The 26,044-nt window shown below is 38.6% G+C and overlaps 1 protein-coding gene across 1 annotated transcript in view; it reads right to left on the reverse strand.

Moving 5' to 3' along the window:
* Positions 1 to 26,044, reverse strand: part of GLIS3 (GLIS family zinc finger 3) — a 124,708-nt gene that overhangs the window by 67,241 nt on the left and 31,423 nt on the right. The window contains exon 3 of the mRNA XM_010223129.2: positions 21,782 to 22,886. Coding sequence (XP_010221431.2) covers positions 21,782 to 22,886 — 1,105 coding nt within the window. The remainder of the gene's footprint in view (positions 1 to 21,781; positions 22,887 to 26,044) is intronic.

Genomic DNA, 26,044 nt, shown 5'->3' on the forward strand with positions numbered 1-26,044 from the left:
GCTGGGACCACACATCTAATGTGAATCAGTAGGAATCAGGAGAGATCAGTCCCTGACTCCTCCCAGAGTATAAAAATCACAGCCAGGCAACAACAAAACCAGGCAGTTTGCACCCTCAGACTGGCTATCCTAATCACCTGTGTCTATGTCATGCAAGGATTCTGGCTATTAACAAGTACAGATTTTAAGCTTCACAGGCAAATAAAAATGACAAATGAGTTTCAAAGCATACTAGCCTAACAGGGTTGTTTCTGGAAATTAAAAGGTTGAAAATAGCTATTTACTAACATTTACCAACATTTAGTGGCCTCAAAAGGCTTTTAAAAATCACTCCTCATATTCTTTCACTTGCTGTGGATATAGGTCAAAGTGTGCCTGTTTCTATAGTTTATAGAGAGTATTTACTAATGATGTTATTATTCAAAACTCATTTTTACAAGCGTTATCCAACAAATGTTTAATATTTGTCTGATATACTGCAGAAATGTCAAACCTGAGAAACAGCATAAAGCTTAAATAAAGTAATAGGAAAGCTTTAATACGGTAGCAGAACCTAAGTATTGATTTCAAATCACACTGAGACATAAATGCTACAGACCTCTAAGGCATTGTACTTTCTGAATCTTCCATTTAAAAATTAATATAACACTATTAATCTATCCTTTAATGAAAGGGGGGAAAAGAAACAAGAAGTGATCAGGTTTTGTTGATTTTTCCTTAACTCAAAACACATTAGGGAGGCACAAATATATATAGACACAGTTCTTCTGTAACAGCTGAGTAACCCTTCTGTGAAGCAACATATAGCAGATATCCCTCACTTACTTCTGAGTAAATGAAAGAGAAATCAAGCTTTGGGGATCTTTCAACCCAAAACGTATGTGTAATTTATTTTACCAACTTTATAGTTTAGGTTTTTGCTGCCTGCCTGGGGCATTTCCATGCACTTGGGGAATAGAGCAAGTTCTGTTTTATTCTGGATCAGAAGGCACTTGCAGTGGTGGTTCCTGGCTTGATCCCCCTTGATACCTAGGGACTGGAAAGCAGAAGTCTCTAAGTGCTGATTCCAGGCCCCACGGATGGAAATGAGCTGTGCTTAGAGCATCAACACAGGTTTGGAGATGCAGGACTCGAGAAGTGCTCTGTGCTTTCCAAATCTGAAAGTGAGACTTAACAAATTATTGGAGATAGAGGGATCTCTCATTATGTAATTAACCAAGTGATTTCTTCTAAGGTGGCACATTTTCCAGCCTCATCATTTCAAAAATAACATGTCTGAATGATTGATGCTTTTGAAATCCAGAAGGGAGTGAAACAACTTGTTTCCAAGGAACAAAGATTCCTTTTGTTGACACTCATGGAAACCTCTAATTACATGAGTCACTGGAGGTTTACAACTGAACAAACAGCTAAAAAAAACGGAAAAAAATTGTCATGGAAAAGGTAATGTGTAATGAAAAGTGTGATGTCCAGCTAGTCATTCCTGCCTTGCACTGAGGCACCTTTTTCACAGAGGCAAAAATGACTGAAAGATGCTAGGTAAGATTTGTAAGATCCTATAAGGGAGTCGTTTGTACAGTCACATAACCGGTAGCATTGTATTGAAGAGTTTTTAAAGTGCTAAACAAAATCAACAATTGCTTAGTCCGTGTACAAAATGAAAGGTCATATTCTGAAAAGGACTCAAAATTTCTAAATATATTTGACTGTTCTTTAAGCTCTTGCTTTTACTATTACGCTAAACTATTGTTTGACCTTGAAAACCAAGTCTTGAAGATGAGATATGGCATTTAGCTTTAACTAAAAAAGATTTATTTTAATGGCATAAATATTTGGGGAAAATTTCCTGATAACTATTCAGTGTTATGTTGTGAAGTACCGGGTCTTTTCCTCACCTAAGGAATGAAATTATGAATTGCTTAACGTCTCCTTATAGCGAAGTTGAAATAGAAACCCTAAAGACTGTGGGTTATTTCTTCAACTGTAACAAAAGATTGGAGATATTTTGCCTACTAGCAATTTTTATGATGCTTATTATACTGACTCTTAATGCTTCAACTACCTTCCTGTAGGAGGGTAGGCCCATCTCTTCCCTGATTTGCATCATCTCTGTTTGCAAAACTGTCCTATCTGATCAATCAGAGGATTACAATGGTTTCCTGGACTATTCCAGAAGAATTCAGAGCTAACTTCAGAAAACTCTGCCATGTTACTGATGAGCAGTCATGTTCGTTCCTCCTTTTCAGTTCCTCCTGTTTATATTTTCATGCACACAAAAGGAGGACATTTCTTCTAAAGTGAGCACACAGCCATAAAATCCTCTGCAAAAAGATACATTAAAAGTCTGACCTAGTACATTTCTGGCAAATATTCCCCACAACCATGCAAATCAGATCAGTCTGCTTTTGCTCTGGGGGAGCAGGAGTGATGCGCAAAGCAGGAGGTCACATCTAGACTCAGTCAGCAAAGAACAAGGTAGGAACTAGAGCACGTGCAAGCTCCTTCGTAGCCTGAAATACCAGGAAAAGAAAGGGCTGAAGAGAGGGGTCAACGCCAGTGGAACACTCTATCAAAACTGATGTAACCACTGTTTCTTGAGGTGTTCAAACCCCTGCTGTTATATGGTGACTGGTTTATTCTCAAAAATCATTTTCAACTGCATAAGTCCTATTTATTTGGTGATTAGTTATACTACATATAGCTATATAATAAGTTTTATAGAGAATTGTAAATACTTATATTGATCAGTTTTTAAATTTATGTTCTAGCTTACTGAGCAAGAAAAAAGGACAAAAAAAACAAAAAATGAATAAACACAAAAAAACCCTCCTCCAAACTTAGAGACTTTTAAACAGTCAAAACCTTTTAAAAGGCACAAACCACTCGCATTGATATCTATTTTGTCACCTACACAGGTAACAAGGAGCACGTATACTATCTTTGTGGAAAAACAGAAGTAAGTGCCGTCTAATCCAAGCCAACCTTCAGTGTTGTTTACTGTCTAGATGGTGTATCTGGTCTCACCATATGTAATCTAGATCTCTCTGGTCCCACTGTGTATGTCTGGTTTTTCCAGACAAAACCACACCCAGATTATGATGAATTCTGGTAATGACAATGGGATTTTGATCTAAGCTTTTGCTGAAATTTTCCATTTCTCACTGGTGAATCTTCCCTCACTCCCACTTTGGCATGGCAGCTGCAGCACCATGATATTTGACTTTGAGGGCAGCCTGGAAGCCTCTTTGATCCTGTAACATTCATCTGGATGCTTTTCACAAATAACTTCCTGGGCTCCTCCCCAGAAGAGATGCCAGACAAGCTTATGTCCAAAAGACTGAAAAAAACATGTTTCAAAGCAGGAACTGGGCAAAAGCATCCTTAAAACCCATCTGCATGGCTATCTGCAGGAATTATTTCACATTGCCATAGTTTCTAATTGTACCAGGCACTGACACAACTCTGGGAAATCAGTATAACAAAGAGAGGGCCACAGTGTAGTAGTATTTCTGCAAATAGCCCTAGCTGAGGACAGGAAGACTGAGTTAGGAGCATCCTATAGTTTTCAAACCAAGCCATTCTTATGTAGCCAATACCAAGCAGAGGCAGTCATCGAGGAGAAAGGTGAGGCTAAACATGTACCAGGAAGCCTGATGTGTGCTCCAACACCTATTTGCAGTGGATCTGATTTTCAGAGAAGAAGCACAAGCACATTGATGGACACATAGATGGACCCACAGGGCCGCAAGGTGATAGCCTAATTCTGGCTTACCACAGAACTGGACTAAAGTCATCCCATTCCTCAAGTCAAAGGGACACCAGAATAGAGGCACAGTGACATTGAGTGCTTATGCCTACTTTTCTTGAACCTAAAGAAATTCTTTAACTAACTCTAGGGCTGCAGATGTCCAAACAGCTTTAAAGAAAGTCATTTTCCTTCTTAGCTTATTGACACTGACTCAACAAATACTTCAGCACAGACTTAGCTCGCATGTCTCAGTGCTGTCCTTGAACAGAGCTTCTTCCTCGAATCTGGACCAACTATGGGAAAATGAGAGCAGACACATAACTGTGTCCATTCCCTGCCTTCTGACTCATTGCAGAGGGCTCGCACAAAGCCCATGGTCCATGTCTACTCCCTTCATCCCCTACTGCCTCTCCCCATGCCCTGTGCGCTTAAGCTTCATCTCTCCAGTACTCATAGAAAAAACACTCTAAGATAACAAAACAAGAATACAATCTTTCTGATTAGAGTTTTTAAGGCATTTCTGTGATAATATGCTTAATTATATAGAAAAGCAAAGGAGGATAGTAAGGACAGGAAATACATCACAATGTGCCTTGGTAAAAAATGCTGCACTGTATTAGCACATCAATAACATCTATGGGAATGATGACATCCTTTCAGGCTAAACAACTTTTTCTCAGAAATGTGATATAGAGGTGATACTGCTCAAGGTAAGACCCCACTCTCCCCTCTTTCCATACCCACATTAATTTCTCTCTTGTGTATGACTTGTGAGGGTTTCAGCTGTAACCACCAAGCAGACAGCTATTCTGAGCTGTGAATATTAAAGAGACTGATTGCACAAACTGTCATGTTTGACATGTTTTTATTTTATTTTAAATTCTTCTTCCATATGGAAATATGGAATCATTTTTAACATCTTCTCACATTTTTTTATGTCTTTCTATTATCTTCAAAGCAATATGCACTTTTTTTGTTCTAAAGGCTGAAGCACATACTAAAATTTAAGAGTTTTCAGTGAGCATTCAATTACCTTCAATAACTGGTTTGAAACACACCACACAAAAGAAGCAAGTTTTAATATGTAATTACCTGATCATTAGTAAGAGACTTGGCTGCATATTTATCAAAGAATTACTTCACATGTTATAAAGAGTCAATTTACTTCCTCTTTGTAAAATAAGAAAGCTAAAGATAAAAGGTTCCATTTTTGTGCAGTACAATATTCATTAAAAGTAGGTTTGGATGCATATAGGGGGCAAAGACCTAGCAGAATTACTGGAGCAACTGAGTAAACAGTGGGCCCTCTTCACCTGCTGATTCGTACCAACATCTACATTTATATCCTACAGATAGCTGAAATGCACATCTTCAAACATGTATTTAAGTGAACAACTCAAGCTGATTTTTTTTTCCAATGAGATAGTCGCCAGCCTCAAATGACAGACCATTTTCTTTTTAGACAAACAAAGCCTGGAGGCTGTTTCATCTCTGGGCTAAATTTAAACCTGAAGTAAGCAAAACTCATCTCTGAAGAGTTTGAAGTTGGATCTAACTTGTGAGGAGCTACTGAAACTGTCAATAGGAGAGGTTGAACACAAGCACCTCACTGTGACTTGGTCCACAATGAACGTCAACCATAGTCATCATATTGGAGACAGACCCAAAGCACACCTACACATAAAAAGGTGAAACCACACACTAAATCCTCCCTGCAGAACATAAATACTGTTTCCCTCAGCCATGTAATGGAGTAAGTTAGTGGCTTCAGGTCAGCAGTACCCCATTAACTGAAAAGGGTGCAGCAGTCCAGACACATAGTCTGTGGCTCAAACAGCCTGTAGAGTGAGGGGATAGATGGAAATGTGAAAGTTTCTGTTTACCATGGAAACGGAAAAAAATCTTCACATCGGTTTTCACAGTGATCCTTCCTTCTCTCTGTCTGCTAGGACTTTTTTTTTCCACATTAAAATACACTACTCAGACATGAGGTTACAAGAAAGAAAACACACATGCTTACTCGATACTGAACCTACTCCATCCTTCCTGAGAATGCTGGATCAGAGAAAAGAAGCCACATTTGAAAAGATACATTTGGTTTTGATGAATATTTACTCCACTATTTTTAAATATTATCATCAGTGGAGCTGAGTGAGTGGAGTTTATCGTCAGTGGAGTGGAGTTTCAGATGTAAAGACTTATTTGGGAATACGGATTGGATTAAATTTAAATTACAGTTGCCTGGGATAGAGGAATTAGGTATGTTTTATATGCACAGTTCCCCAAACAAAGTAACTTTTTAGGTGGTGATTGAAGTCTACAGCAGCAGCAGAGTATCAGTGATTTATGCAATGCTATTGACATAGTCAAGCAGGGAGTCCTTGCAATAGAAGTAAATATATGTAATTAGTACATACTGTGTTATCTGGGGACTTTGGAAATTAACCAGCCCAGGAATAATTTTTAGTCATTACTGTGCATAGTAAGAGATGTGATGTTTGTAACATGCGGAAAGCCAAGTGTATGCAATACTTGTAAAACACTCCAAGATGCTTCTAAATGAGAAGTGCTTTGTAAGTGTCAGCCATATCATTTCCTTGCTCTAACAGAGCCAGATATTCTGAGGAGATAATAACAGGAAATATATATTTTTAGTATATCCATTTATAGTTCAGAACGAGCTCTGCACAAATGAGCTGAAAATATTCTCAGATCTCAGTAAAAACAGATGATTTCAGGCTGAATCCTACTCCCTTGCTCCACCTGGCCAAGCTCACGGCAGGGAAATAGGCAGTTATGCAGTTGGGAATTAGCTCTGAAGAGGAGAAAAAGCTTAGAGATGCAGCCTAGAAAAGTCTGATGGGAGAATTGGCTCTCAGAGCATCCTGTTCTTTCACCATACTTTTAGGCAGGAAGAGAACAAAACAGTTGTTCCATCCTTTAAAATGTTTACTCTGAAGCCATTCAACTATTTTGCTCAGAATTGCAGCTGCGCTGGCCCTTTAAATAAGGCACACACGAAGAGAGCAGGATATTTATGCCCTTCTCATACAAATTCACACACCACACCAGGGTCAGGGACAAACTAGTTTAAGGACCGGTTAGCCTTTTTTGGAATTACAGTATAAATAATGTTGATTTTTTTTCAAATATTTGTTCAACTGTCTGTGGTATCAGCAGGTCTTTGACATATATTGATTAGTCCTATTAACATTACTTTTCCATTCAATGAGCTAATACCGCTAGAAGCACGTTTTTTAAAAAAAATAGTGATTTAAGTTGAAGCTGAAAAACAGCATCTGGACTGATGGATAAACCTTTTGAAGACATATGTGTTAAAACCGATATGAAAGAAAAGATACACCGATGTGACTAAAGAGTCTGCATGAGAAGCAGACCTGCACAACAGCAAAACATTTCCAGCTCCCTGGAGACAGCAAGAGTGAAATTTAAAAACTGCATAACCTGCAGATGCATGTGGACACACACAAACACGCATGCACCCATGATACAGCCAGGACCGTGGGAAGTGATGCAGGTGGAAAAAAAAGCAGGTGCTTCCTTAACATTTTCTGTCCATCACTGACAAATGGTTTTGTTTGTGAAACAAGATGAATAATACCCTTTTGGAACTCAAAAAGATGGAATCACTTTGTCCACTAAGTTGCAAGAGTTACATATTGGAATTGGACAATAAAACTCTGATGAACTGGGAAGTAAAAGAAGAGTTAAACATTGAGAGGAGATAAGTATGATCTTTATTGACTAGAAAGATGGCAAAATAGAGTGTGCTGGTCTTCAATAGGAATTGGCAACTGAGTCCTGAGATTCAGAGTATTAGTAACCCAAATACTAATTTTCTGAAGCAGACAATTTTTCTCATGCACTGAGAAAGCTAAGATTGCTCTTCACAGTCTGCACTGTTTTACTTAGAATATCAGATGAACAACTCACAGTTTTAAAGTAAGAAAGGACCATTATAATCATCTAGACTAGCATCCTGAATAACGCAAGCCACAAAAATTCAAGCAGTATTTTATTGAGACTAGGAAATTGTTCTTCAGTATGTCCTGAGTAAGCTTTAATGCAGCCCACTAATTTCTGCTTTAACTAGAAACTATGTTCTAAAAACACATCCAATCTAAATGGAAACTGAAATAGAAAATTACTCTAAATGATTAAATTAACTCATTTCCAAAGTGAAATTCTAAACTCTTTTAAAAAACAATGTAAAATTACTCACAGCATTTTTTTTGTATTGATTTGCTCTCCCATATTGACTTACAGCACTGCGCCTATGACACCGTAAAGATGTGAAAGTGTCAGAACTCGCTTTCCCACCACAGTGTCTGTTGACGTTGCCTTTGCCATAGCTGCAGGTAGGCAGGGCAGCTGGCCTTGCAGAATGGGCAGCTTCTGATTCTGAGAAGCATCTTAGGGCTCCCAGATGCAAACAGCCTGGAAACTTTGGGTAAGCTAGCTGGAACAGGAACAGAGGAACTAATACGGATGGTCAGGGACTACCTGCCACCTGCTTTCGTAAGACCCTGCAGAAACCAGACTAACACTTGCTGGAAGCTAAGGGACTCTTTGTCCCTCTTCAGATATATCCCATCTCTTTTCCTGGCACAGCACCTATCAGGTATGAGAAGAATGAACACCAAACTAGATTTATGACTACAAGAATCAACATATTTAGGCTCACAAGCCAGGAACTCATACCTAACCATTGCTAAATTAGTGACAAACTTCACTAAACTAGATATTCTATCTAACTCTGTTAGGAGAAAAATCTTTTTTTTTTTTTTTCCAGCAAAACAGGAACAATGCATCACTTTCCATTTACTGGCAACAAACATAGTAAATAAGCAGTGCATCTTTCAGGTAATTTGTATTTACTAAAAATGTCTGGACTTTGCAACAATACAGGCAGTTAAGTTGAAAGCAGAATAAAAAAAAATATGTATTATAGTTTTAGTTAGAGATATACCTAATGATCACACCTGTAAAAAAGGAACCTTGATATGCAGACCTTTTCTCCAAAGGACTGATAAATAAGGAAGGCCATTGTGTCTGTATGAAGCTCTATTATGTAATAAAGAAGCATATTCAAGACTTCTATAACTCTCTACATTATCATCACGCATCCTGAACAAAAATCATGTGATTAAACTAACTGAATGTAATGTATTACAAAGCAAAGAAGGAAATAATTGAAAAAATACCTAAAGCATTTTTTCAATGTAAAATCACTGCACATGATTTTAATTAATTGACATGGTAAACACGGGGTCAGATCCTTCCATTGAGTATGTGGCTTCACCAACGTTTACCTCAAACGATTTAAATACCATGGTAGTTGAATTTAGTTGTTCAAACCAGGAACTCACACCTGTACAACTGCAAGAGGAGTTACTGGGTTTACCAGGAGCTCCTGGTATAGCTCCATTTGGACAAGACTGAAAAATATCCTTTTTCAGTTACATCGTACAGGACTACTAGCTGAAAAAATCCCCTTAAGTTCTTGCTATTTAAAGTGTGCTTCATTTATTAGTTCACTTGACTAATTTAGTAGAAAAGCATTGATCTTATACCGGAAAGCTGAAGCCATACGAATTAAAATTTTAGAAAGGCTTATTTTTAACAGTGATTTCAATTAACTCTGCAAACAAAATACCAATGTAAGTGTTGATTCCTGCCTCCTGAGGCTTTCAATTCAAGATTAAAAGTATTCTGGAAGGCATATTTCAGTTAGCCATAAATTATTGGCTCAAAGTTGGAAAAAATATACTAGTAAATGGCAGAGAGTTAGGCTAGATTACATAATAGATCGCTGTTGCTTAACCTTATATACACTTACCCAGAACTTTTGCAAAAGTTTAGTCTATCATCTGAACTCTTAATCTCACAGGAAATTACACCTCACTCAAAATCCCTGACTGATTTCACTAAAGGTTAACTGGATCAGTTCGTATCATAAATTACTTTAAAATTTGTACTCTTCCTTAGGTATTTCAAAGTATTTTAAAGTTTGGTGGACCTCATTGCTTGGACCTTATTTCAAAGCCTCTCTGCCCTTCTTCCCTTCACAGGGCCTCCTTGTCTGAATAATGAAAGAACAGAAAGGAAAGGAGCAGCAGTTGCTTTGGGCTCAGGAGGCCTTCAGGAGGCTCAGCTTATTTTCTCTCTCCCTTCATATATTGGCACATTCATTGGGGAAAAGAATAAATCATATTAAAATGTGGTTGAGCCTGAGAAATAGTATAGTGTTACATGAAATGTCACCAGATGGCACTATTAACATAGTCTTCAAGTTATTCCCTCAATGCGTGAGCAAGTTTTTAAAGACAAAGTACCCATCTATCTTGTCTTGGTTGTGAGCCCATACATGGAACTCATTGCAAGTATCAGCGTCTTGTCGCCTTCGGGAGGGATGAGGCAGCAGCGAAGAGGCAGACGTGGCTCCCGGCGCTGGCGTGATGCTGCTCACCACTCCAGCAATGAGGATGGGTGCACCTGAGTCTACCAAGGCACCACATGACTCATTTCTAAGCTGTCCTGTGGGAAACGGTGCTATCTGCAGGCCTGGCTGCCAGCCAGGAGCAATGGTCACAGCAAGGCTGAAGAGGGACATGTGTGTCAATGAGGCTGTGATGCCAGAACTTTTTGCTTGTACGAGTAAAACCTCACGTTAGCGATTTTCCTTCCCTCTATTTCCTAAGAAAAACTGCATTCCTGTTACCCTGAACACAAAAATAAATAAGTATGGCAGAGAGGAAAGCATATACTAGAAACTCACTTAGCTTTACCCAACTTTTGTAGAGGTGTGAGAATGTGTACACTGAACCTTCTCTGAAAGTCTCACAACCTTGTGCTGCCACGCAGAGTATAGGCAAATAACATACTTCAGAAATTTGAAGTTGAATCTGGCAGCGATTTGTCTTATTTCTTTTGCAATTTTCTCAGTGGGTCCAAAATGGTTCTACTTGTGAGAATGAAAGTTTATAGACCTACACATGTTTAACTGGCCAGTGTCATTAAGGTATTTCAGGAAACTCAGATATTTTGTGACATGTTTATTATTTTGCTTTGATATCATCTCGCTCCGCATCAGCCACATCCAAGAGTAATATAGTGATAAATCTTCTCATTAAGGGCAGTCACCAGCTTGCTCCTTGCTTGTTAAACATCTATGCATGGTCAACTTCTTATAAAGATATACTTGAGATAACAAATTTGGAAAAGGATTTTTTTCTAATTTTTAGACAGCTATCTAAGGAATACTTGAAGATGCTCTCCTGGTATATATAAACATAATGCCAAAAAAAGATGTAACCACCTAGACCAATTTGGCCAGATTCATACTCTTTGGAAGAACTGCTAAGACCACATGCTCTAATTTGACCAGTAAGCATCATAGCAGACACCCTGCCAAAATCCTGTCAATTAATTATACCTCTGCTTAATTGGCTGTCAGGTGCACATTTCAGTGTAAAATCGAGCATCAATTAGCTAACTTGCCATATACATTTCTTACTGTTTGCCACAACATACTATACCCATAAATAGAAGATAAATTAAGATACTGCATAAGTTGTTCTTTGAGTAAAGGAACTAAGAGCAAAATGAAATTCTCATCAAACTGAAGGTTCCAACTGGCCATAAACCTGTCCTCTAGAAAAAACAAGCACTCAACCTGAAAACCATCATGAAGAAGTACCAAATCACCACATCTGACTTCAAGTTTTCTACATGTTTCAAATTTATTATAGAAATCCTAACTCCTTTAACAATAGTCTTAGAAAAAGTGCTAAGAAGTTTAATGAAACTCTTCGCAATAAAAATTTCACAATATTTAGGCAATATTCCAGGAAGCATTCCAGGTCACACTGAACTGTACAAACATCAACTATCAACAGTCCGTGTGTTAAGTGTTGGTGTTGTATATTGCCAAGCTGACCTAGCAAAATGTACTCAAAAATAACCATTCAAGTCTCATGTGATAATTAGGAATTTAGCTATTTAATTTATATTGAAGTAAATGTATGTTTTTTCATCTACCAATCTGATTTAAAAGAAAATGAAATCAAGCCATCAGATGACACAGGCCTACAGTAGTCATAGTATCTTGAAACAGAGACAATAATGTATTGAATGCTAATGGTTTATATTGTGGCTAGTTTCTATAGAGGCTCCAAACATATACTGAATGAATCTGGGAAAACATTAATATCTTAAAAGTCTGAGTCTACAGCTATGTGTACCTAAATTGAAAAGGCACAGCACTTCTCTTTTATGAAAGTTTATTCTCTGTCAATTTAATTCTTAAAAATCAATTAGATAAAACATTATAAAAATATGAACATAGCTATTTTCTCCTTCTCCCTCCACTAAAATGCTCCAGGTTTACTATATTTGGTTTTGTATCAGCGCCAGGCTGACTGCTGATGGTCACTGAGAAGACATAAACATCCATGAAAAATGGATCAAGCGTAAATCCAGTTTGCAAACCACTCTTGTAAAGCATCATTCCCACACATCCTGAGAAGATGAAGGCAAGGAGAGAGTTAGATCTGTGGGAAAATCTGCTGTGCCCTGTGAGATCTATACCTGTCCCAGATGAGAAATCGGATATGCAAAGCTGAATGGCTTTGTCCTTTTTTTTTTTTTAACGGGGAACCTCCTCACACTGACCTGACCAGGATATAGCTGGACACAGATGTACTCCAATAGAACAGCATTTCAAGAGATCAAATATTAGCCTGAGGAGCTAAGTAGTTTGGGACAAGATATCCTGCTTGCCCTACCTTGGTCTTCTCTTGGGACCTCTGCTCCCGTCTCCTAATCCTGACTGTTCAGCTCTAGTTCTTGCTCTTTGGCCATTTTTCTGTGCCCTGCTTCAGTGTCTGTTCTAGCCCAGATCCCAGTTTACAGCACAGACTTCTCAGATGCCTAGTTTCAGCCCATGGGCATTGGAAGCTCTTGATATGGTTTTGCAGCACTGCATTTCTTGACTTAAGAGATCCAGACCATGATTTACCCCGACCATGATACCTGACTCTGCCCTTGACAATTGCCTAGGCCTGATCACTGCAGCTGACCATCCTCACTGCCATTCAGATTTCCAAGACACACCCTGTATTTTACTTTTAGGGATAAGCCAAATGGCTAAGCCATCTATTTATTTTCTTGACTGGAAAAATGTATTTTTCTCTCTTCTCTTCTTCTACCTTGTACTTAAGAACTTATGAGTTAATTCTGCTCAAATCTTAATAAACGGTAAGACTCTAAGAATAAACAAAATTGTTGATATATCTGCTCAGGAGTGCAGGAAAAGACAATCTGATTATAAGTTCTGCTTCTTGTATTTTTATTAGGTCCATCTGATGTTGTTCATGAAAGTAAATGCTACAGCAAAAGACCTTGGAAAGGACAGTAAAGACAATTACATTGGAGACACACGTGGTAGTCTGATCTGTAATACATGCAGATGACAGTTTAGAACAGAGTTTAAAAAAACAAAGCAAAACAAAAACAAAACCCAAACAAACAAAACAGAGACCACTATAAATGGGAGCTGCATCTCAGAAAAAAAAAAAAAAAAAAAGAATTCCTATGTGGCCCACATCATCTATCTGGAAAAGGATCAAAGGGATCCATTTTATAATTATATGATTTTTCTAACACACAGAAACTTCTGGAGAAGTGCATGGCGTCTGCTTATGCTTTTCCTTAGGAAACAGACTTTAACTCGATGGATGGACACACATCACATCAAGTCATCTGTAGGGTGTTCACGAGTTATGAAACTTTTGCATCTCACCGCGGACAAGTCATTTGGTTGTTAACAAATGCCCTCCTTTGGGGGTAGCGGACACATATCACATCTCACCACCCTCCCCCAGCTGCTCAGCAGGGATAAGAGGAATCCTGGCCATCCATGAACAGCTTAAGATCCCATCATGAAACAGTGTGTGGACGCGCAGCGCTCGCCGGGATGCGAGTCGCTCTCAGTGCGGGAGGCTCCGTCCCGCTGCACCGCGGGTGAGCGCAGCTTGTGGGAGCCCACAGGAGCGTCTCCACTCGGTGCCCGGCCAACTCGCATCCCGACGAGGATTTCGGATTGTTCATTTACCAAACTGTGAATTCCTACCGGTGAGTCAGAGCTGTTCAGCTTGAAAGCCACGGTAATTAAACTGACATGCCATTCAGTGACCTTGGCATAATCCTAATGAGATCTAAGTCGGAGACAACAATTACTGGAAAAATAGAGGTATGGTTCACAAAAGAGAAAGTACTAGTATTTTCCATGAGCAAGATCAATGTACTTTGCAGCAGAGAAACATAATAAAGTGCTTTATCAGCTAAGTCTCTTTATTCACAACAAAAAGTGGCTTGTACCTGGACAGTACATCTGGCAATGGAATCAGGAAAACAAAGTGCTCCAAGAGATTAATTGGCTTCAAACTAAGGCCTTTACAACATTTTCTTTGAACAGACAGAACACAATGCAGACATGCCTTTTGAAAAAGTCAGCAATCAATACTACTTCAGTGCCAGCTGAGTTTCCTAGTTACTATTGTGCAGCAGCAGGTGAGGAAAAGCCACTTATACATGTTGCTGTCATTTCACTAGACGGCCTCTTGTCCAAAGTGAGAAATCAATTTTGTGGCTCTCTATTTTACTGAAAAACAGAAGCTTTTTTTTTTATATATATATTTACAACTTACTGGAAAATCTTACCTTACATTTTGAAACAAGTTTACCACGTGATAGGTTTGTACAGCAAACATTGAAAAAGCTTACACATTTAGGAATGCTTTGATGTGGTTGATGTCAGATTTTAATTTAGAAGTGGAGAGTATATGTTGTATGTCTTAATAAATTGAAGAGTTTTTAAGTGGATACATGAAGATTTAGATAAAAGGGAATGATGTTGAAGAGAAGTGGCAAAATCAAGTGATAGCACAGCATTTGTTGCTCTGCCACTTAAAATAAAATGTACAATTCCAATAAGCAACTGGAATTTCAGAGCAAACGTAGCAAGATTAGATGCATGCCTAAAACTCTATCACAGTCTGCTTTAGTTATTCCCAGAGCCTACTGCGATATTTGCTATTTGCTTTTTGTTTATGTAGTTCTTAATCGCCCAAGTTTCGCAAATATCTTATCTCTATGAAACAATGTTTTGAAACTTAGATATTTGTAATGTTCTAAAACTGGATGACTTTTCAATAGACCTTTAGCAACCTAATCAATGTTCTGTCCATCATCTCTATACCAGATTCCCCAAGCAGATGAGAGAAAAAACACACAAAAATTCTGAAATATTGCCACTTAAAACAATGGGCCTCAACTACGGCATCAAGTAAGGCTAACATTTTCATTACCACAAACCATGAAGACCATATAGTGATCAGGTTGCCAAAATTCAGATATCTGATTGGCTATTCTAATATCCATTAAGTGGAGCCTAAATGTTTTATACAGAATATATTTTATGAGGAGGTATTTATAAGAGATGAAAAGTGCAGCTTTCTGAAACTGCCACCAACAAAATTCAAAATGCCTGCTTGCATACACCTTGTGTAGCAAAATGAGACAAAACAAAAAATTTTCAGAGAATTTGAAACACCTTTAAAATCTACCTGTGGACTCTTACAAACGCAGCTGTGGGGAGAGCAAATGAAGTCAAACTTCACATTTCCCAGGATGGATTCCCTGTGATATAGGTGAATGGGTCACATACCATGCACCTGCACATTTGGCAGGCTGTATCTCATTAATTTTTCTTGAATAATAAAACAATGGCTTGAGAAACTCCACCTGAGCTAACGAATACTTTTCATCAGTTGTTCCAAGCGTTGCTGACATTTCCCTCTCCGATCCATTCAACTTACTTGGCCTGGGTGGCCACATTACGGGAACAGTTAACTATTTGCCTCTGAAATGTTTAAAGCCTCACAGGAGATAGAGCAGAAAAAGTGGGGCTCTCTTTCTTTTAGAGACAGCAATTGAGGTTTCTGCCCCATCTTGGACTTTCAATCTCATGACTGCACATTCGCAGCATGGGTAATATTTGATGTTTAAAAACTACTTGTTCATCTAAGCGTTTGATGTTAAGGTGAATATTTTTATCACTTTCAGAAATTACCTATCTTCTAATAGTAATCCTAAAAGGAAGACCACTTTTTCTTAACTTCGTCAACCATTCATCAGCTCTTTACATTAACAGTTTAAAGACATATAAGTGGCCACAGAAGTTTTTAATATTGCTTGCAACTTTGCTGGTGTTACTGGAACCAGCAGAATACAGGACCAGAGGAGAAAGCATTTTAACTTATCCTTCAGACTGCTATGGATGAAAATCCTCACAGGAAATAAATAATATAAATAGCATGGTATTCCTTTCCTGGGATACATGCATCATTTCCTGTCTTAGCCTTCCTGAAACAGGTAAGTCTTTCCTATGCAAATCTAACATTTAACAATTTCCAGTACAACTTTGTATAATACTTTAGATAATTTTACATTTCTTTTTTTTTTTCCTACGTGAAGACTGTTTAGGATGTGATGGCAAAAGCCAACAGTGTAAACAGGTATTAAATGATGAAAGAAGTATAAGAAATAAGGAGATTAAGAAGTATCTGCTGTGGTGAGCATTTCCCAATTATCTTCCAAGCCTTGCAGACTATCTGCAATATGTGATCACTATGTATGTGGCATATGACAAGTACAAAAGAAATAAAGGAACAGAATTAACTCTAAAGCTTTTTCCTGTGAGTGGCCCGAGAACAGGGGAGGAGATGCATTTCCATCACCTAAAACTGATTTTTTCAAGATGTGTGATAATACAAATAATGGGAATAAACTCATTACTTGGGATAAAAGTTGCATTCAGTGGCCTTTCACCAACAGTGATACTGGGGACCTGGGTTACCACATCTCTGTCTTCAGAGGAAATGACACTTCCCATAGATTAGGCAAAAAGTTTTGAGACTATCTCACAGTTAATGGATCAGCAAAATTGAGGATGCTTGATATTTGCTTTTAATTTGGAGCCAAAGTCTCTGCTGATCTGTATAGATGCTGTGCTCCCAGCTCATGTTTCACAGTGATTCATTTCACCGAATACATAGTGTGGGAAAGCACTGTGACATAGTTGCATATTTCAAATCACTGTGCCAGAGCTATCAATAACAATGATCTCTACACTATTCCTTTAACCCATGTGTTCTGCCATAGTTGGCCTGTTTCATTGGTGCAGGTGTAAAATCTGTGTTGCCCTTAGCAGCTGATATCCTTGATTTACACAAAATATCCCACCAGAATGGCCTACACAGTCAAAAAACAGGCATCTTCTTTGTCAGTCAATCAGAGCTGAGCAGTCTCAGTAACCCCAGTGGTCTCAACACAATATTCCATAATTAAGTTTATGACTGCATGACCCACTCCTTTAGACCAAAAAAAAAAAAAAAAAGTGTGTAGGTATGCCACATACAAATTCTGCAACAGATTACTATTAAACATCTGAAGCAAGGTTTGGCAAGTGTGACCAAATCACTTGAAAATTGTAAGATCAGAGGGCTGAAACTTCATCATACCTATTGTGTAAAGCCACTGGAAAGAAACTTAGGCATTTTTCTAAGCAGGCAAAGTACTTTTTTCATGAAACAAAAAAAAGGGCCTTGTCTTTCCCTATTGTGTGGGGGCTCCTATTCAGAATCAATGATTTTTTTATTGTCAGTGGAGGTAAGCTTGTTTGCACAGCTGTCATTTTGTAAAACAGAAATCTGAATGGTACTAGGAAAATACATCCATCAGCAATACAACAGACCTTGAAGAAGAATTGCATGATGTTTACATCTGATCATCCTTGGCAGTAACTCTGCAAGTGCTAACCAGGCAAGAACATAACTAAGAGCCAAAGCTATTTAATTTTGTTTCAGTGTATTTATAGAAATGTACCCAGCAAGGCACACTGTCACCCTTCTGTTGAGCTTGTGCCAGTTTATGACCAATAGCAAGTATTCAAAGAGGGAAAAAAGAGAGGCAGGGATTTATTTATAATGACTCTTTGTATCAAGCAAGCTACATTATGAACAGACGACGAACATTACATTTCAGTAATACATGTAGAAACGGACCTTAAAATAGAATTCCTTACCACAGTGAAATCTTCCTAAATGATTCACTCATGATCTTGAACTTTGCAATGATGCATGATAATTCCCTAGAGCTGAGAGTTCAAGGAATAAAGTCACAATATATCTTTAGAAATGACAGTACGGAAGTATTGAACCTAAATCAAAATAGTCTTTTAATAGACAGAAAAAACAATCACCCTGAGTAGATAAAGGCAAAACCAGAAAACAATTGCTATGTTACTCTAACAATACATAGCAAAACCATGTGCATTTTACAGATCTGACTTGTGTCCCATGGCAGTGCTAAATTAAAAGTTTACAGTACCCTCAGCAGCCCTTTTTTGGGATTTCCGGCTCAATCTATAGTCTGGCCAGGCTAAGACCATACCTTCACAGTGAGCATGCCTCAGAAGAACTCCTCGTTTCCATGTAGCTGCTTTCGGAAAGACTAAGTGAGCTGAGCCTGGAGAAGAGTGAGAGGGGATCTTATGAACATGTACAAACATGTGAGGGGAGACTGTAAAGAGGATGGTGCCAAACTCTTCTCCGTGGTGGCGGTGACAGGACAAGGGGCAATGGGTACAAGTTGAAACACAGGCAGTTCCATCTCCATGTGAGGAAGAACTTCTTTCCTGTGAGGGTGACAGAGCCCTGGAACAGGCTGCCCAGGGAGGTTGTGGAGTCTCCTTCTCTGGAGATCTTCCAAACCCCCCTGGATGCCACCCTGTGCCACGTGCTCTGGGTGTCCCTACTGGAGCAAGGGGTTGGACTACATGATCTCTAGAGGTCAATGCCAACCTCAATCATTCTGTTATGCTGTGAAATCCAGACGATGTGGAGGCATTAAATCAGTATTAAAGCAGTTACTCAGCCCTTCTTAATAAAGGATCAACAGCAACTGCAGGGTTATTACAGAGCCTGACTACATGAGCTTTACTGGTAACATCTGAGTCCAAGATTCTTATTTCCCTCAGTGTTTGGGCTGCAGTGCCCAGAGATGTGTGAACTGTGTTTGAAATGTGTTACATAAATCAAGGGAACCACACAGTGATTCTGCCTGGAAGAAGTTCACTGACCTTACAGCTCTGGATCCCTTCTTGTGACTCTTTAAACATTAAATCACATAGATCCTCTTAAATATGAGTAAAAACATCTTCAGCTAAATCTGAATGCTCAAAAAATGTTTTCCTTGAAAACCTTAGTATCTCTAAATCCTTCAGGATATATTAGCTTTGGTTTGTGACATACTTAGTAATGGAAACACAAGTGCACAGAAAAGTATGTGGTATTTCTCCATTTCTTAGTTGCTGTGAACGAATAAACACAGAAGTGTACTATGATAATTAATTCTCAACATTTTTTTTGAAAACCTGTATTCACAGATAAACCTTCCGACTTAGATGGCTCCAAAGTTCTCTGTAGTGGGTTACAAACATTAATTAAAACTCTGATTGTTTGGAAATCAATGTCAATAGTCTGAAAAACACCTCTTCTATCTTCTGCACAGATGTTCCTCAGATAGTGTACACATGTATCTAAACATGTGCTTACACCAAGATACTCAATTTTGCCTTGTATAAACATTATGCAAGTGTTTTATGTTTTATACTCCTTTTTTAACCAGACCTTCTGTTTTCTGTGCTTAGTAAGTTGATGCATCATAGGATATCTTCTGAAACATAAGACATTTTCAATACTTAAAACACGTTCTACTGATTCTGTTCCAAATCTCATTAATGGTCATTTCACCAGCTGAATTACCACTGATAATTTTATTTGTTGAAAATACATCAATCAGCTGTGGTAAAAAGAAAAAAAAAAAGCTGTCATTGGCATTATTTTCTTATACTTCAAAATATACTATTAGCTGATATTGTGCTGAAAAACATCTCAGGACTTACTGAATGCCAAAAAAAAAAAAAAAAAGTGTTCCGTTTGAAGTGCCAAGTATTCATATTGTACCTGAATGTAAATTGTACAGAAAGAGTCTGAAATCTATAACAATATGCTGTCGCTATTTTCACCAGAGTAAATACTGTAAATTTAACACAATAGTTTGCCTAGCAAAAGACAAAGTTAATTAAATACAGCACTTGACAACTGAGCTTTAAGCACAAAAAATATCTGCTATAAAAGAAGGAATACAAAGCATAAAATAAGCTGACAGGTATAGCCAAAGAAAGCAGAACATGAGCATTTGCCAATTGTTACCACTGGGTTTCCACAGCTATCACAAAAATCTATTTCCTTTCTAGCATAAAGGAAAACTTGAGTGAGCCTCCAATAGTGTTGTGTGCCAACTGCTGGCAAATGTTACTAATTTTATCTTAACCATTAGTTGCATTTCAGCATCAATTTTGGGCTCTAAGGAGAAAGTTATTGTATGCATCCCTTCCGAACAGGTAGGATAGGCAGCTAAGGGTGCTACTAATGCAATGCATTCTCCAGCCTTACTGAATCCCGCATCATATTTCTCCTACTAGAAACGTTCTGGACACTTGCATTACTCTTTCTTCTGTGCTCTTTCATTGTTTCTGCCCACTCTCTTAATACAATGGTCTCTCCTCACTCTTCTCCTGATGTTTGTTTCATTTTTTTCTATTTTACTCTAGAAAAAGTTACTTTTCTGGCCCCTAATAATTCTTTCTTCCTCCTTACTCGTGATAAAGCTGGTAAGAGGAACCCCTGAAGGGGAACTGGTTTTAACCGTAAATCAGATCCCATAGATCCAGAGATCAGAAAAGAGAATATAACATAACAGAAAAGAAAATACTCAAAGGCAGAGACTACAGGTTCAGGCTCTGGTGTGACAAAAGCGAGGATAAAAAGAGTCTTCCCAAGTGCGGTGACATAACTAGCTGGTCCTCAGAAACATGTTCTCTATCAGTCCCTTTAAACTCAATACCAAGATCTGGGAAAATATCTGTTCTTCTTGAACAAGATTGGCACTATAAAGTACAAAAAGTGAGAGAAAAAGATATTTTCAGCAGTTGCTTCTAGAATATATATATTCATTATTTGCTTTGGTTAAGCTGAGGAATGGAAACAAGGTCAGTGAGGCTGTCTTCTGTCATGCTAAATGCACATTGAGTAAGCTAATCATCATTCAAAATATATTGTTATATTAATTTACATATGGGGCAAATCAAGAATTTAAACTACAGAGATTATAAAGGGCTCACTGGAGTCCAAAAATAAGTCCAACATAGGGTTTATTGACTCAATGGTTCCTGTATGTGTTTACATATGTGAGAAGATGACTTGCAGTGAAGCAAAACAGCATGAAAAGAAACATGGCTTTTGGGGTTGAGTGATCACTGGTAGAGCCTGTAAGCACAGAAATCCTGTCACGTACTTTACTCCTACCTACATAGGGAAACTGAGCTTTGGGGTGTGTGTTTTCTGTAATGACCAAGAAACAAATGACCACTTTAAAAAACACCAAACTTTCTCAGTTTCTCATGGCAACATTAAGCAAGATCCTAACATCTCCTCAAGTGAGAAAGGCTTGACATGATGCAAGTCTATTTCTGGATAAAATGCCATATATTCTGCAGCATTGAACCGTTCTTTCCCCATGCAGGGTTCATGAAAGTTCGGACTCTGTTGGTACCTACTGTGTGCTTCATGAAGGTCTATTCCATGACTTTTGGAGTTTATATTAAAAGTTTAGAAAATTTATTTAGAAAATAAAATCTCTTCTAACATTATCTGTTGGTAGACATCAAGTTAAAGAATACTCTTCCTTTCTATCTAGGTGAAAAGATAAAGCAGTCATTCCTTCAGATAAACTAGTAGAAATAAAGGCAGAATTAAAACGACTCTGCGTTTTCAGGACTAAACCCAAGTTTCTGCTTTGCTGACAGGAGAGAGAATTCAGACTTACTGTGCATTTGTTCGGCTTCTCTCCTGAGTGGACTCTCATGTGAATCAGCAGCTTGTAGCGGGCATTGAATGGCTTGTACCTCCGCGGGCATCCTGCCCAGAAGCACGTGAAATCCTCTCCCTTCCTCTGGTCTATGTGGATCTTCTCTATGTGCCGCACAAGGTCCTCTTGATGGTCATACAGCGCACTGCACTCAACCCAACGGCAGTAGTGCTTGCCACTCACATCATCCAGATCACCGTCCTCATCTAGCAGTGCTCCTGGGGTGGCAGCCGAGGCCGCAGGGTGTGGGAGGCCAAGGAGGTTGTGTGGATGCCGGTGCTGATGTGCATGGTATGGGGGTGGCGGGCCCTGCGGTGGTAAAAGAAGTGGGAGAGGAGGTACCTCAGCTGCCCGGCCAGAGAAATCATCTTGCCGTTCACTTTTCAAGGCACCTGCAGGCTGACTGTCCGTGGGAGGCGCGCCGTGCTGCACCGCCATGTTGCTCAAGGCTGCCAACGGCAGGCTCGCTTGCTCTAGTTGCTGCATTCGCTGGTACTCAGCAGCACCACTCTCAGAGTAGCCTGGAAGGGTGATGTTTCCGTTAGCCACAAGAAGGCCTTTGTGGGTGTTGGGAATGGAGCAAGCTTGGGCAATGCAGCTCCCCCTCACCCCCAGAAAATGTCCATAGACTTCAGGTTGTGGGGAGATGCTAGCTGGTGATGTCCTAGAGCCGTTGATGTAGGCAACCAGAGAGGTTGGGGATGTGCGGATGATGGTGTTGAAATCGAACCCAATGCCATCAGAGAGAGGGGAGAGAGAGAGTGCCCTCTTCTTGGAGCGGGAGGACTGCGGCCGGCTTGAGGAGTGGCGAGGGCTCAGGTAAGGGGAATGGCTGTTTTCTACACCAAGCAAGTAGGACGGCAATGAATTAGAGACACTGTTACTGGGCATGGATGTTCTGGGTGGAAAATTCAGCAGGTCCTCTAGCTCATTGCCATTTTGAGAATCTTGGTGGGGTGGAAGGGAAGGGAGTATCCGGTAGCCACGTGACCACTCTTGCTTCACACTCAGAGTTGACTGACTTTCCAACAAGCTCAGCGGCAGCTCACATGACATGAGGGACCTACAACAAAGGCGTGATAAGCAAGTCAGTGATGAGACACCTTAGCAGTTCAAAGTTCATAGAGCTGTACGATGTTTCTTTCCACTGTCGCATAATAACAGGGGGGCCACATGTGAGAAAAGTTTGCCCTGATTTTACATATTCAAATGTTTCTGTGCTCACTTAGCAGCCACACACAGGCAGTACTCATGTAAGAAGGACACTTAGGAAACCAACTCAAAAACTTCAAGATTCTTGAAGAAAAGCTCCTGCTGTGAAGCTTCTTGATACACTACTACAATAATCAGGGCTTCTGAGGGCAAAGCATCAACATTCCCACCTTGCATGGCACTCACATTGCTTTGGCAAGACTGTCTACTATTTTCGGTGTTAAACGCAAAGGAAGGAAAATGATTAATGAAGAATAAATGTTTAACCTAAATCACACTACCAATTGTGATGCACACAAATAGTTCCGGATTATTAATTACAGATAATCTAACTTTAAAAAAATATATATAATGCAGAAGAACTGGCTGAAGGTATTTATTTAGTTTTTTTTTTTTTAATGAAATATCTACCTCCAAGTCAGTAGTTCAAATAAAAAAAAATAACTGAATGTTATTATTGGCTATTCCTAGAAATTTTAGGAAACTTAGCTCCAAAGAAGCTTATACAAATGTCTAATGTGCAGCTTAACAAAAGGACTCAGCTCACCACAGCACTGGTTTCTACAAAAAAAGGTAGAGAATAGGAAATGCATGAAACCTAGGGTCCCTGGTTCATGGCTTCAAAAGAGGCTTCTAGGTAAAGGGCACATTATTCTATGTGGTTAATATATAGACCATATAAATATATAAACCATATCTATGTTATGTATAAACATAAATATTTGTTGATATATGTTATATATGTTTTATACACATATGTGTGTTTGCATGTGATGTATGTATTAAATAAGTTATATATATATATTATATTCTCTTTATGTTTCAATTATGTATTGTGGCAGACTTGGACTTCCTACCAGGCAGAGGCAGGGATATTAATTAATATTTCTGAGGGCTGCAAACAGTGACAAGAACCAGACTCATATCCGGGTATACCTGAATTTTGCACAGCCATGGAAGTAGCTGCAGATTATGCTCTGGGGTTAATTCTTGGATTCTCTATGTTTATAAACTTTTAAAGAAACACAGAATTTCAGTGGTAAATCAAGTACACTAAAAAAAAATGGTTTCTTTCCTAAATCTGATCACTTGATGGCGGACAATTTATTCAATCACTCATTTGCTCAGTTTCTCACACGGAAAACAAGGCACACCAAGAGCTTCTGCTGCTATAAGAAGACTTCAATAGATCAAATTAACTTTAGGAAAGGACTAACATTGGCAAAAGGTACCATAAACATTAAATTCTTAATAATATTTCTTAAAGCTTTAAATGAAAAATGAAATTAAATGAAAATGAAATATTTACAGCCATCAGCCTAAAGAAAAGCCATATAAGTCTATTCAGAAGGAATAAGATACACCTATGTAAGTTCTTACAGACAGTTATGTATATATATATTTACTACACAGCTTTATTTTGCTAATTCAGGTTTCTAAAAGATAAATTATGTACTGCAAAGAAAACAAGACAAACAAATCTCATCTTTTCCTTATGTCGATTATACATACTGTTACGGAAAACATCTTCAGGAGGCAATTCTACCATTTTTTCCTCTTCGCAAGGAAGTAAGTTATCTATTCAAGATAAACTAGGTAGCAAGTTTGAAAAAAAAAATAGTAATATTCTTTTTATAGAGAATGCTTCAGGAAATACGGATCTGTAACAGATCTGATTAAAGGCTCACTCTCAAGGCAGAGTTTGAACCACACATGGCACTAGTAATAATCTGCAAATGATGGCACAGCCTGGCCTTTTGCTTGAGCACCTCTCAAGACTGGTATTTATGCTTCAATGAAACAAGTTATATATGCACAGCAGTCCTTCCTGCAGTGGTTGCATCGTCTGTGGAGATTTATAAAACTACATAGTTCACGTATTGGTGGCAGGCAAACACTAGGGATCTACATCCCACTAGTTAACCCAGGAGAGCAAGAACAGACCCAAAACAATTGACCACGTGAGATTCCTGGTGAATATACTAATAATTACCAAATTTCCAATAATGCTAAAATCACATCAGCTGTTCTTGACACGATTTTGTTTGGTAGGTCAACTTTTCACTTGTGACATTTGTGGATTATTTTTTAACCAGATAAACAAGGTTGAGAGAATGTGTGAAAACACTAGGTCAGGTCATTCTGGCAAGAGAAATGTCCATAACTTCTGATACTGAACCCTAGTCACGCAGTTAACAGCTGAAAATTCCTGGCATCTTTGATATGTTATTCTGCCTAACAGTATGAACACTACTTGTGTGATTTTTTTTTCCTAAAATAAATATTATTATATATAAAAAAATTACAATATATTAGAATATTTTCCAGTGGTCAGGAGTCAAAAAAGATGAAAAAGGAGAAATGGATTTGCAGTGATTTTGGTTTAAGGGCCTGACTGTGCATCAAGAACAAAGCCCATGTCTTTGGTCGGCTCCTGACAAGATCAAGGAAGAAAGCTTGAACTTCAGAAACCAATGCTACAACACTGGTCCTTTTTACCTGGAGGGGAACTTCTGCAGAGGAGGCTCTCACATATCCTCTGGCTACACAGACACAGCCCATAAGATACCTAAAACATAGCTTGAAACTTCACCTGGCCTTGCTGGGTGAATTATGGGATAGATGGACAAATGCGTCTTGCTCTGAGACAATTCCCCATGCTACACATTGTCAGTTTGCTGTATCAGAAAAACTAAGAAACATCCTGTCTGAACTGAATATTTGTACAATGTGCTGTTATGGAAATCAGTGGTGCTTTCAAAATATCACTTTTGATACAGAACAGTAGAGAAAAGCATAATGACATGGCTGAATACAAGTTGTATTAAGAAAAATGAGAATAATAGGATGGCTGTATCAGGTTAATCTTGTATGAGATATAGATCTAAAGGTGGTAATTATCTGTGAAAAAGAATTGATTCGGGCTGTTGGGTCTATTATTAACGAACTCTGTTAAAGTACAGTTTGTTACTGTTAAGGAGCAATTAAAACATCCTTGTATGCAGTGCC

Source organism: Tinamus guttatus, unplaced genomic scaffold (assembly GCF_059628265.1).
Source record: "Tinamus guttatus ecotype Peru unplaced genomic scaffold, ASM5962826v1 Tinamus_guttatus_pri_ptg000446l, whole genome shotgun sequence".
In the NCBI taxonomy this organism is placed as follows: domain Eukaryota; kingdom Metazoa; phylum Chordata; class Aves; order Tinamiformes; family Tinamidae; genus Tinamus; species Tinamus guttatus.